This window comes from Lipotes vexillifer, unplaced genomic scaffold (genome assembly GCF_000442215.2).
Source record: "Lipotes vexillifer unplaced genomic scaffold, Lipotes_vexillifer_v1.1 scaffold1209, whole genome shotgun sequence".
NCBI lineage: Eukaryota > Metazoa > Chordata > Mammalia > Artiodactyla > Lipotidae > Lipotes > Lipotes vexillifer.
The window spans coordinates 492312-506514 of NW_006786251.1; the positions used below are offsets into that span (position 1 = coordinate 492312).

General features: G+C 40.9%; 1 protein-coding gene across 2 annotated transcripts in view; it reads left to right on the top strand.

The window, feature by feature from the left end:
- Positions 1–14203, top strand: part of ANK3 (ankyrin 3) — a 322709-nt gene that overhangs the window by 242318 nt on the left and 66188 nt on the right. For both annotated transcript variants that reach the window (XM_007458433.1, XM_007458434.1), the window contains one exon: positions 12053–12159. In XM_007458433.1, coding sequence (XP_007458495.1) covers positions 12053–12159 — 107 coding nt within the window. The remainder of the gene's footprint in view (positions 1–12052; positions 12160–14203) is intronic.

Consider the following 14203-nt stretch of genomic DNA (forward strand, 5'->3'; position numbering starts at 1 on the left):
TGTCCGCAGTATTGATTTTGTCTGAAAGCATGCAAGAAATCTGAAATATTTAGAATTCCTAAATTTAGCAATGATATATGACTTACTGTCTGATTTAAAACTGCCTTGTCATTGCCCAGTTAAAGTTGCTTTGACAAGAAAAGGTGAAAAATGAATAAAAATTAACTTAGCCTGAGTTTTGTGGGGTTTTTTTAACAAGAGTAGTTGCCTCTTTATTATTCTGCTGCTGGTTCATCAGTTTGCACATTAACCACAGTTAAAGTACAGTTGAGGTCCAGGGTGGTTAGGCCTGCCACCCCCATGTTCCTAAGAACCTGTGCTGGTTTGAAGGCCGGTGTGGAGGCCAGAGGTGTGGAGGCCAGAGCTGGGGAGTAAGGCTGAGAGAAGGAAGCCCATCCCCATTCCTCGCTGGGCCTTAGTCATGATTAGTTTGTAAACTACTTAATTCCCCTATGGATATCAAGAGTTGACATGTTTGTACTGTGATATTGGATTATCCATGAACTCTGTTTTCCTTTACCTCCCCTTTACCTTGTAATCAAGAATCACCTGTAGATATGCTTCTGAAAATGTGTATGTAAATAAATCATGTCTTGCATTTGTCAGAAGGTTTTATTATTTAAGGCAGTAACACTCAGCCCCGATTGCTCCCAAGAATCACCCGGAGAACCTTTAAGGACATGACTGTTCAGTTCCTCATTCCGGGGCCCTGGGGGGCCTTGTCATGCAATTTTTAATTGCACCCAGAGTTGAAAGCCCCTGATTCCCAGTCAGAGTTCTTAGTTGAGGGCACACATTGGAATCACCAGGTGGCTCTTTGGAGATTAAGATGTGTACCGAATTGGAGTCTCCCTGGCTGGGTTCTTGGGCACATGTGTTTTTCAAAGTTCCACAGATGATACTGGGATGCACCTTTAGTTAGGAACCACTGCCTGAAAGCAATTATGGCTGGGATCTTTTTGTATATTGGTCAGTCAGCATCTAACGTATTTGTTTTATAAGCTGAGATTTGTGTGTGTCAGGATGTCTTAGAGTAACATCTGTTGCTCTGAGAAACATTCCTTTCCCAATAGGAGGTAATAAAGAACAGGGTTTACTCTCAACTGAAGCCTGGTTGTCGAGGATGAGTATAATAGACAGGTTCTTTCATTTCTTCTGACATAACTATTGGAAGCAACTGTCTGGTATGGCTCTTGTAATTGCCGTGTTATGATCCAGGTCAGCCAGTCCCCATGACATAAATGGAATACTGTTCATTAGATGCCATGGCCTCAGGAGATAAGGTGGTGATGCTTGTGATGATGGTGCTGAAAACAGCTCCTACTATGTGCCAGGCACTATTCTAAGTGTTTTAGAATTAGTACTGAAGAGTTTAGAATGAACTCATTTACATTGCACAGAAACCCCTATGAGATCATTTCTCTGCTCCATTAAAAAGATGAAGAAACTGAGGTACAGACAGCTGAAGTAACTCACCCCAGGGGACACAGCTGGTAAGTGGCAGATAATCACCGGCCATATGGCTCTAGGTTGCCTCCTTTTTGCCAAAAAAAATTTTCTTGAAGTATAGTTGCTTTACAATGTTGTGTTAATGTCTTCTGTACAGCAGCGTGACTCAGTTATACATGTATATTTTCACACCACTCCACTCTATGTGCATCATTCAGTGTGAGAAGGGAACCAGCGGAGAACTTCACACTCTGCCCTCCAGGATCTCCGACCTGTTAGTATTCTTAACGTGGGGCGGTGCCATCCTCCGTATCCCTTTTTTTTAGCATGAAAGATTATATTTAAACACATGTTCTTCATTATGCTTGTTTCTAATTCTAAGTTCTTATTGAATGTGCTTTAAAAGGAACCGACAACAGTTAGCGCTTATATTCAGCAGCAAGTTATGAGAATTATGGAGAAAATTATTATACTAAAAATTATGGCATAGAAGCCATCTTTAAAGGAATGGAAATAGTTGGCCTTTACATAGAAGGTGTACTAGTGCTCTAAAAATACTGTGCAGCCTACCCAGTTAATTGCACTTCCCTTGAATGACCCCACAAGTCATTGGGATGTGTACTGTGGGCAGAAACATTTAATTCAGTATGATTTCTGGCAGTTATTCAAAGATGGGAGACGAGCAGAAATCACTTAGGGACATGGGTTTTCACCTGCAGACACCCATCTCACTTTCTTTAGGTGGCAGTGACAGGATCTGATGCTCAAACCCCTACACCCACTCTTTTCTCAGTCAGTGTAGTTTAGAAGGGGCTGAATCCCTCCCTCACCTCTTCCCCAAGGATGGGCCTCAAATCTGGCCATTCAGAGGATTCCTTGTCCTGGGTTGTAGTGATTACATTGAGGTGAGATATAAAATCTCAGCCAACCTAATGAGATTTTGTCTAGCCTTTGGGGTTGCTAAGCTGTAAAGGTGATGTAAACCCGAAGCTCCTGGGGATGGAGCATGAAGACGAAGAATTCCTGCCATCTTTTGAGCCGCGGCTGGATGCAGCCATGCCTGAAGTTGCACCCCCCAGACTTTCCCACTATATAAACCAGTACATGAATCTCAGCCTGCCCCCACCCCTGGGGTGTCTTAAGCCAGTTTAATTTGGGCTTCTGTCCTCACTAATGCGCTTGCTCTTGGTGGTGGTCAAACCTGGCCTGAACAACCACCTATCAAGGGGGCAATGTAGAAAGTCTTCTAGAATCTCAAAGTACAGTTCAACCTTGAGATTCTGTTAGCTTATACTTTCTCTCTAGGAATAAATCTAATTTTAACTAAATAAAAAGAAAATGAGGGCACTCCCTGGCAGTCCAGTGGTTAGAACTCCACGCTTCCACTGCTGGGCTCCCGGGTTTGATCCCTGGTCAGGGAACTAAGATCCCACAAGCTGTGTGGCACAGCTCAAAACAAAAAAGAATAAAGAAAAATTATATATTTTAAAAAATGAGCTGTGATTTAATAGCTAGCAACCTGGGTGTTTCCCAGCAAAAATATCTAGAAAGGCATTCTTTACCAGTTGATCACTAAGGAATGAGGATCTTCCATTGCCTTTCAGTTCTGTTGACATACATGCCATGTGTCTACAAAAAGAGAGAAAACGGGGCAGCTGTGGGGCCCTGTCCCTCTCTCCTTAGGTTGCTTTCATCTTGCAGACTTCCCTTTTCAGAACAGATTCAATGCCCACGTGGTTTGTGCCTAAGGGGACTAGTCGCGGGGCTTTCAATGGTGACCAGTTTGGAAGATGTAACTAAACTAGTGTGTAAACAGTTGCCCTGGCTGTTGGGTAACAGTGGAGATCATTCTGGAGCCAGTAGTGGAGGCCTCTTGATAGCCTCCCTGTACCTGGAAGCGGCTGTTACCCCTAACTGTTACCACCCGCTAACTCTTGGCATTTATCTCCCAGTCTAGGATTCCAGATCCTTTGGGCTGGACTTGGTCTTTTGGCAGGCTAAGGATGATCTCATGTATATTTAGTTACATATTGTGCTGTGTACTAATACTTGGTATATTAGCAAGGAATGTGCAAATTGGAGAGTTCTTTGGGAGAAATTCATGTTTATTTTTTCAAGACCCGCCCTTTCCCATGACCTCAGTAATAGAAAAGGAGAGGAATGAACAACCCAAGAGGCTGGTTATGCTAATAATTCTTCCTCCTGTCCCTGCCCGCCCCCTTCCCCCTCCATCGGCAGATTAACTCTCCTATTTCTTTCCTTGAAGCTAATTTCTAAAGGGCTCTCAGAAATGTGCATGGTGGCAGAAGGTCACCAGCCTGGGATTAAAGATTTTCTAGAGATAGTCGCTTGGAAGATAAGCACCTTTGACAAGTGATATTTAATATCCTGCTTTTTCCTCTTCAAGGTGCTTTGCCAGCATTACTTAGGTGATCCACTCAACACCTCTCACAGATTGGTCAGCAAGATTACAGATTTTTTTTTTTTTTTTAAATGCAGAGAGGTTTGTGTTGTAACTTAAGGTAGTGCAGTTCGTGTGGACGTCTTGAGCCGGATGTTGATGTGTTAACGCTCTCAGCTTCTCTGCTGACCTTGATTCACCTTCTCCTGTTGAAGTTAGTAGCTAAATTACCTTGAAATCAATCCGATTTGGAAATCGCCAGAACGCAACTTAATTTCGGTTTGCATTCTGGTCTCAAATAAGTCTTGGGGGTAATAAGAGTTGATTTCAAGAAAAGAAATACTTTAGGGGAAAAAAAAGACCTGCTTTAGTGAGCTCTTAATTTGTATTTTATTTTGCTGCTTGACTGAGGTTTCCTTTTATGGAATTTAAGGTATACATGATGTTTTGAAATATGTCTTCATTGTGAAATTATTCCACGGTCAAGCTAATTAACACATCACTCACCTCCCATAACTACCATTTTGGGGGGTGTAGTGAGAACACTTGAGATCTACTCTCTTAGCAAATTTCAAGCATATAATACATTTTTGTTCATTGCAGTCACTGTGCCGTGCATCAGTTTTCCAGAATTTCTTCATCTTATAACTGAAAGTTTGTCCCCTTTGACCCATATCTCCTCTTTTCCTCCACCCCGCAGCCTATGGTAACCACCATTCTATTCTCTGTTACTATGAATTAGATGTTTTTTTCTTTTAAGATGGAATCCATTTCTTAAAAGAATATTTCCAGATAGTTGTGGTGGATGTCCAGACAGACCTACTGTCTATTTCAGCAACAGTTTGCCATTTCACTCAGTATCTGCCGTAGATCATAATAATTATAATACTCAGGGCAGCACCTGCCATACATTTTATTGAACGGATCATCTCACTCTGTGCTTTCAGCCACCTTATGGAGTAGGTATTATCACTACCACTTCACAGACAAAGAGCCTGGGGCTGAGTGTTTTACTTGTCCATTGTCACATTAGGTGACATTTGGTGGTACAGCTGAGAATAAAACTTAGGTCTGATGGCTGCTTGAACCCATTCTGCTGCTGCCCTAGGCTGCAGTGCTACTCTCATAAGCAAAGTATGGCAGGCCTGAGTAAAGCATATTCAGCTGGAAGAGTCAGTGTTTAGACAAGTATTTTGTCACGGCCAAAAGGCCACTATTATTTGTTAATCCAGCAGGCTACTCCCTATACTCTGATAAAACATATGCCATCCTAAAAAACTATGTACGGGGCCACAGTGTTATATAAATTTAAGAAATAAATTCAATTATAAAACATCTGGGAGTATCAAGATTATTATCTGTGATTCTGTCTGCATAGCAATTTAGAATTTTCATATCACTTTCATATTACTTGGGTCATTCCATTCTTATGGTGAGTTGGGGCAGTTAACATTATCCACCCATTACTCACATGCAGAAATGAGGTTTTTTTTCAGTGACGTTTTTTGACCTGCCAGTCACTGGGCTATGAAGTGATGCAGCCCACCTCAAACTCAATCATCTGTTCTCTGTCTAGGGGATCTGACACCCACATGGGTCCCCCTGCCCTGGCCCTGTCCGATGTGTGGCCACAGGCTCAAGTTATCCTTGACAAGGATAACCACTAAAGCCACCGAGTGCTGGGTATTGACTTTGAGAAGCCTTTGCTCTCCTGGGCTCCCAGTCTGGTTACATCATCCGGCTGTTCCCCAACTAGATCGTGTTTACAGGTTTTCAGATTAGATGCACTTCATTCTCCGTGTGACCTGTTGCTGTCCGTTTTCCCTGGGGCCGGTACCATTAGCAGTATCAGGACCACCAGTTCATCCGCAGGACCACCTTCTGCCAGGGGTAGCCAAGCGTGAAGAGTCAAAGAACAAAGTAATTAAAGGCCTAAGATAGTCCCTGACATTGAGCTGACAGAGTAGGTTGCAGTATTGCTGTTAAAATAGAAATTTAAATGTTTTTGAGTCAATAAATAAGGCTTAGGCATTTAGAAGGTACGTCCTTCTAACTGAATGGGCTGTGTTGATTTCATATAGGCATCCTGTGTATATAACTGTAAAGGACCAGTGCTGGCCCTGGAATATGTTTGGTTTTGCTCTGCTTTCTCCACAAATTATCAGATTTTAAGAAATGAGCTCACATAAATAAAAGTCCTTTGAAAAGTAGGAGCAACTGAAAAAAAAAAAAAGAAAAATAGAAGCGATTATACATATGTCCTTTGAAAATCCTTTGAAAAGCAGAAACGACCACAGCCTGCCAGCCCTGGCCTTGGTGCCAGATTTCTGGTGTACATTCTCATTGAATCTTCCTATCAACCAATCATCAATTTGAAAATGAGGAAACTGAGACTGAGAAAAGTTAAGAGACATTCTAAGGATCATAAAAGCAGTAAGTAATGTTGGGGCATCTCCAAGGGGGCTTTTAATAAATAAAGAACAAGAACAGTCAAAGGCAAAATACCTCCTTTATTCCTGATGGAGGCCAGGTTGAGGGCTGGCTGAGTGTCTGAGCCAAGTGGGCCTGGTATCTGAACCCCTGAAGTGAGCAGACCCCCTACCCAGTGGCCAGCATCAGCAACCCAGGGCAGGCAGCCCCCTCACGGAGGTCTGTTTAGGGGAGCAGAGGGGGAATGTCTGCCCTCTGTGACCAAGCTCAGGCCCATGAGAGTGAAAATTGGATCTGAGAGGAGCCTTCCCAGCTAACTTTCCCAAATCTACCACTTAGATAAAGAAATCACATTTCCTGAACATAAAGGGACAGGGCGAGGCGCACAGTGACACAATTGAGTTGCCTTTCTAAAATGGAAAACTTAGGAGTGGGAAAGAAGTGCTCTCTATTCACAAATGGCAAAGGCAGTTTGCAAATCCAAGTCTGTGCCTCAGGTCTAAAGCCAATCTTTTCCATGAAGCCCTGGGAGCACCCCTACTTGCTGCGGGAAGTTTAAGAGCCATCTCCAGTTCATCTTTATTAACCATCATCACACGGAGTGGCCTGTTTATCATTTTAAATGTCTATTCGTTCAGTAACCAAACAGACGAAGAGCTTCTCCTGGTACCATGGTACCAGGCACAATGACGTGCCACAACATCCTGAAATTCATATTGTTGACTAAAATAAGTAAGCAGTTCAAACGGCACGTTTCTGTTTTAAGTAAACATTAGTCTGTAGAAAAAAGTGTTCAGAGACAGGTAGCTTGCAAATGAAGTCACCACTTCATCTCTATAAAAGTCATAGGCTCGGATGAAATGCCTTATTTTTGTGTTTCAGTGGATGCATTGTAGGAAGAGCATTTTATTTGTATATATTTAGGTTGCTAGGCCTGCCCATAAGCCTCTGCAAAACTCTATGGAAAAAAAGAAAAACTGGGACAAATATCGGGACATATGGCTCATTGTTTTGAACAAGTCTTTTAATTGATCATACATTTGCTCATTTGTGTTATGACAAAGTTCCTGTGAGTGACTAGGAGGTGTGAGAGTCGGGGAGTTAGAAAGGAGTCAAAGGGATCCCCATGTGCTGGCACACCCCAGCCTCGATAAATATTACATGACGGCGGTCATACCTTTTTGTGGGATACAATTCATTGTTTCAATAATTAATGTCGCCAGTGCATGTTTCTAAGAGTACCAAAGGTAAATAATTTACTGTAATTACCAAAGAGGAGTGATATTATTTATTGCTTAGAACTTGAAAAAGAACAGGTCTTTTGGAAAATAACCTTAGGGCTGCCCCAAATGGAGGAATTTCAGTTTGCTAAAAAATAAAATAAGCAGCACCACCTACTTTATATTAAATATTTTGCCCCACTCTGAAGGTGGGTTGGTTGGGGTCTTTAAAAGTCAGTAAAATTGGGGGCCTCCCTGGTGGCACAGTGGTTGAGAGTCCGCCTGCCGAGGCAGGGGACACGGGGTCGTGTCCCGGTCCAGGAGGATCCCACATGCCGCTGAGCGGCTGGGCCCGTGAGCCATGGCCGCTGAGCCTGCGCGTCCGGAGCCTCTGCTCCGCAACGGGAGGGGCCACAGCAGTGAGAGGCCCGCGTACCGCAAAAAAAAAAAAAAAAAAAAGTCAGTAAAGTTGGTAAATGAATGAGGCCAGAAACCAACACCTAATCTTTGGTTAACCCATAAAGAATTTGGGAACTTTCTGAAGTGACGTATTCATCTTTGGAGGTTAGGACCCTAGTTCTGTAAACTCTTGTTGACACCATTGATCGCATACTCATCCACCAGATGTGTCCTCTCTCACCAAATGCACAGACGGCTGCTCCTCATTCATTTTTGCATTTTCCTAGGATCTAGGCAGGACAGTGACTTACACATAAGCGCTCTGCAAATTTTTGTTTCATTTGATTTCAGGGCTTTTTTTTTTTTTGCGGTACGCGGGCCTCTCACTGTTGTGGCCTCTCCCGTTGCGGAGCACAGGCTCCGGACGCGCAGGCTCAGCGGCCATGGCTCACTGGCCCAGCCGCCCCGCGGCATGTGGGATCTTCCCGGACCGGGGCACGAACCGGTGTCCCCTGCATCGGCAGGCGGACTCTCAACCGCTGCGCCACCAGGGAAGCCCAGGGCTATTTTTTTAATCTTTGTAATTCACAGTAATTTTTAAAATTTAAGTTTTCTTAAAAAGTCATCACCTATTTATTTATACCTTAGACGGAACCCTGTGGAGATTTTCCCCTCAGCTGGCCCAGAGTTATACAACCTATGAGCTATAGCTCAATCTAAAACTGTGACTAAGCTGATAGCAAGCAGGAAAGATCTTTTTGGAGTAGCATCTTCAAGGAGAGGTCCAAGCAGCGTGGAAATGAATGTGTTAAAGTCGCTCCGACTGGATTAAGGGTCTCCTGGCCAGCGAGCATCTTCCCTTTGTCTCAGCAGGCCCCCAGCTGGCACACGGGCTCACAATTTGCTTCCAAATATCTTGGCCTGGCCATCGGATCTGCTGTTTAAAAGGAAAGAGGCACATGAAGATTTCCCCTGTCTGCAACACTCTGGGCAAAGAATATTATTTGCTGGGTGATCTTTGGCTGTTGCAACACGTGAGAATTAACCGTTCAAATAAAGGTCCTTCCCCATTTGGGAAAAAAACAAAAAAAAAGTCATGTTCTTTTACAAGACATACTCAATAGGATTAAAAAAAGAATCCCCATGTACACCTTCAGCCCCCCACCTTCTCTCCAGAGACAGCTGCTCGGGGTACCTTTTGATGACTGAGTACTAAGCTTAGGGGATGCTCTCTTCATGGTTGAGGGCTTAGCATCTGTGATTTCCACTAAAGTAATAAGTCTGGGACATTTCACCGGAAAATCCCAGAGAAGACTCCCCATTTTCTGCCTTCAAGGCTCTGTCCCTAACTGTCTGTCTGGGAGACCAGTAAAGGTAGAAGGCTGGGTCTGAACATTCATTACATAAACTTTCAATTAATCTCCATTTTCATTATGGCACCTCTGACCTTCTAATCTTCTGCCTCTGGTTTCTATGCCTCTAGATTTCTGCCAAGGTTGATGGGGGGTGAGTTATTTGGCAGTTTGATAAATCAGTGAGGGGATTATGGAGATCGGATCACTTTTTAGAGAGACTTTCAACCAATCCTTGTTTTTCTGCTGATGTCTTCTCTTATTCTCTTCGCCTCTGTGTGTGTGTGTGTGTGTGTGTGTGTGTGTGTGTGTGTGTGTGAGTGTGAATTCTTGACTGTCCTTTTACTGGGGTTTCAGTAGAAAGCAGATCTTTAGAAGGACGAAAATTGAGATTGATTTCGTTTTTGGTGTGTGAGCCAATATCTGTCATCAGATTTGGAACATTCTTGGCCATTCTCTCTTCAAACATAGCCCCTACCTTATTCTCCTCTTCTAATTCCGAGAGTCCAATTACACACACGTTAAAACCTTTCACCGTGTTCTGCGTCTCATACTATTTTCTGTATTTTCCATTCTTTAAAGTAATCTACCCTTGACATATACACACCACTATATTTAAAATGGATAACCAGCAAGAACCTACTGTATAGCGTGGGGAACTCTGCTCAGTATTCTGTAGCAACCTAAATGGGAAAAGAATTTGAAAAAGAATGGTTACATGTATATGTATAATTGAATCACTTTGCCGTACACCTGAAACTAACACAACATTGTTAATCAACTGTAGTCCAGTATAAAATAAATTTTTTTTTAAATCTACCCTTCATTTTTTATATTTTTCCATTAACACTTCCCATATATTAACCCTGTTTCCTATTGTGTTTAAGAACTGACATTATACTTAGAACTGAACAAAGGCCCATTTGATTTTCGTACGTATATTCCAGCCCTCTGTTGAATCATCCACCTTTTCATTTCTTTTCTCTATCTTTTTTCCTATTTTCTTAAACATCCGAATCATAGTTATTATGATAACTATAATCAAAGTTCTTATTAACTTCCTTCAAAATGTAGGATGACTTGGGAGTCTGTTTATAGCATCTGGGTTTGTTTTGTTTTTGTTTTTGTTCGTGTGCTCTGGCCATGCTTGGCAGTTTTTCATTGCATGCTGGACATGATGTATAAAAACAAGTTTGTAGACACGACACACCCAGTGATGATAATTTTCCTTCAAAGGGGATTCACCATCCCTCTGCTAGGCAAAGAGTGGTGGCTAATTCTTCTCATCCAATCAAGATTCTGCTGAAATGAGGCTGGTTCGCAGCCCTGGTAAATCTCAGGCTACCTCTGGTCCGTCCCTGGCCCTTCAGGGTCCTTATTTGAAACTCTGGTATGATCTTTGGGTCCCCTCCCCTTCCAAGTCTCACACTCTAAATCTTTTTCTCATGAAACTGCCCAAAAGCTCTGTTATGCCTTTCAGAGATTTTCTGGTGAGTTTTTTAGCTTCCTGTTCTGCACAGCTCCAGAGTTTATTTATTTATTTTTAATTTAATTTTATTTATTTATTTATTTTAATTTTGGGCTGTGTTGGGTCTTTGTTGCTGCACTCAGGTTTTCTCTAGTTACAGCGAGCGGGGGCTATTCTTCGTTTCGGTGCGTGGGCTTCTCATTGCAGTGGCTTCTCTTGTTCTGGAGCGTGGGCTCTAGGTGCGCGGGCTTCAGTAGTTGTGGCTCGCGGGCTCAGTAGTTGTGGCTCGCGGGCTTAGTTGCTCTGTGGCACGTGGGATCTTCCCAGACCAGGGCTTGAACCCATGTCCCCTGCACTGACAGGCAGATTCTTAACCACTGGGCCACCAGGGAAGCCCCAGCCCCAGAATTTAGCAAATGTTCTGAAAGGAAATCTGTAGCATGCCTGAGGCCACCCAAATCTCCACCAAAACTCCTTTGATTTTTCTGTTCCCCAGCAGGTAGCCCCTGTAGGCACAAAGCCCAAATTCTGTCTGCACTTGTAATTGACAAATGCCCCCAAGTTAAAAATGGCAACAAAAATCTCAACTCTTCCAGGTAACCACCTCTCCAAATATAGCTCCTCAGTTTTGCACCTCAATTGTTCTCTGCTGCCCAGTAGAGATGATTTCCACACTTATCTGTTGTGCTTAGCACAGCACTAGGCTGCTGCTGGCTTCTCTACCCCACTTGGAAACAGAAGTCATCAAGATTGAATTTTTTAATTTTTATTTTGAGATTCGAAAAAGAAATTTACAATTGTCAGATTAATTTAGAGATTGTTGAAGTACTTAAAATCATGGTTAGCATTACTTCTGTGCTATTCCTTGTGCCATGCCAGTTACTCAAGATGGTTTCTTAAAAGACTGAGATAATACAGCGGATCAATGAACTATATTTCTAATTCTTGAAACTTCAATGTAGACCTGTGGAGGAATGTACAGTCAGGCCCATGGATGCAGAGGGCCAATGACACTAGTTATTTTATATGAGGTACTTGAGCATCTCCGGATTGTGGTATCCACGGGGATGGGTGGGCGGGGGGTGTCCTGGAAAACTGATCACCCGAGGATACTAAGGGGCAACTGTAAAAAAAAAAAAAAAAAAAAAAAAAAAAAAAAAAAAAAAAAAAATATATATATATATATATATATATATATATATATATATATATATATGCTTATTTTGAACGTTAGACTATCTGGACTATGGAGACATACAGGTGTATTTTGTACGCACAGAGAAACCACTGTCTTGTATGGGTTGTTGACACAATATATCGTTTTATTTTTCAGCATCTAACATTCACAAGAGAATTTGATTCAGATTCTCTTAGACATTACAGCTGGGCTGCAGACACCTTGGACAATGTCAATCTTGTCTCAAGTCCTGTTCATTCTGGGTAAGTAACCAAAAAGTCACTTTTCCTATTAAATTAACATTGCACTTACTATTTGCAGTTATAAATTCATATTGACAAGCTTCACATGTATGAGATACTGATCTTCTAAAGGACTTCATTAGTGAGTGTATGTGGCATATATTTGTAAGTCATTAGTAAATATTTTTTCTAAACAAATCTGCATTTCTATTTTTATTGGTAAAAGCGCCATGTTAGAAAGGAAATTAATAAGGTGCATAACAATTTCCTGACTATTCTGGCACTACTTTTAGGTCTCTAATTTTCCTTCTCAATAAAAAAAATTTTAATATAGTCATTTCTCTTAATTTTACTTTATTCAAATGAAGTTTTTTTCTGAGTATCTGATTTTCCTGAAATAAAATTATAATGAAGTTGTATTAAATTAAAAATTTTTTTAAAATAAATGAATTCTTAAGAGAAAAGAAAAAGTGAATGTACCAATGTGTGTACCTTGGAAGTGCTGTAGTAAAAACCACATCAAACAGGCTCCTTGTTGCTGCCCTGTTAGTCAGCAAAATTTGAGGCAGGCAGCTAAAAGGTGACCTGCTTCAATTGCTGAATTGATAATTATTGTATTTTTAGATATTGGATTCTTAGCCTATTATAGGTAATTAAACTTGGGATAATTGATTCGCATACAAATGGAATCGAAATAATTCATTAAGATGATGAAAATTTCAAAGTATTTTCACCTCTGAAATTGACATTTAGGCCGTAAATTAGTTGTGATCCAGGACAAGTGCAGATTCAATTTATTTAATTCTGAATTAAATAATTTAACAATAATTAACATTTGTGAAGTGCCTTATATATTTTATGAAGTATTTTTTGCTGCTTTTAATTACAATAAATTGTAATGGCTAACCTACCTGGTGCTTTTCATGTATCTGGCATTGTGCTAAATCTTTTACATGTATTATCTTATTTAATATTTATTTGAACCTTAAAATGACACTGAGATAGGCTTTACTCATTATCCCCATTTTACAGAGGAAAAGTCCTAGATTCCGAGCAATGCTGCAGGTTATTTAAAGTATTCTTGCACAATTGTGGCTTGTAACACCACAATTGTGAGAAACAAGTCACTGCAATGTCATTTAAATGGAAATAATTCACATGAAAGTGCTTTATAAACTGTAAACTACATGGTGGTCTTTGAATCAGTAATGTTGCATTTCTTTAATTCAGTTAGAAAAAGCTTTAATTACAGTAATATTACATTTTAAACTGCTTAAAATAGTTACACGATTCATAGTAGATGTATTTGGGTCTAAAACTGCAAAAGCAAAAAACACACCAAAAAAAAAAAAAAAAAAGAAAGTTGAGAAGGAAAACACAGAACACCCAGAATACATTCATTAAGTGGGCAAACATTACTGAAGAGTTTTTTGAACCAAACTTGGTGAATTGCCACCATGGGACAAAAATCTAGAACCAGCACTTTGTATTCTACATAGGAAAGAAGAGCACTAGGGTTTAATTTAGTAAATTGAGAAGTTGAGGGATCACAGGATAAGAAAATCAGAAACGAGCTTTCCCCTGCACTGGAGGCAGTGTAGTATGTGAATATGCAACTAATCTCTCCTTCCCCTTGAATTCACTGAAGACAGTAGACTTTTGCAGGAAAGGAAAAGTAATGGCAGCTAATTGGGCTTATTTGAAAAGGAAAATAGACACTTGGTATACACTTGGAAATATTTCACTAATGCCAGGTCTATGGTGTAGCTTATATATAGCCATTTAAGGCAAATCTTTTTCCAAGTTGTCCCACAAATGCCAAATGCCTTGGTTTCATTTTCTGATGGTTTTCATTTTTGCTTTGCTTATCATTGGCATTCTCTGTTGCTTGCTTCTAATTATCTTACATTAATTTTTCCCATTTGCTTCTAAATTATTTTGCAGCTATTCTTCTCCACTTCCTCAGTATGACTCAAGGTGATAACTGTGTCTTTTATGTGAACCATCCCTTTTTGTATTTTTAATTTATGTGAATTTTTCCCACAGTTAGATTGTGTCAATGTCT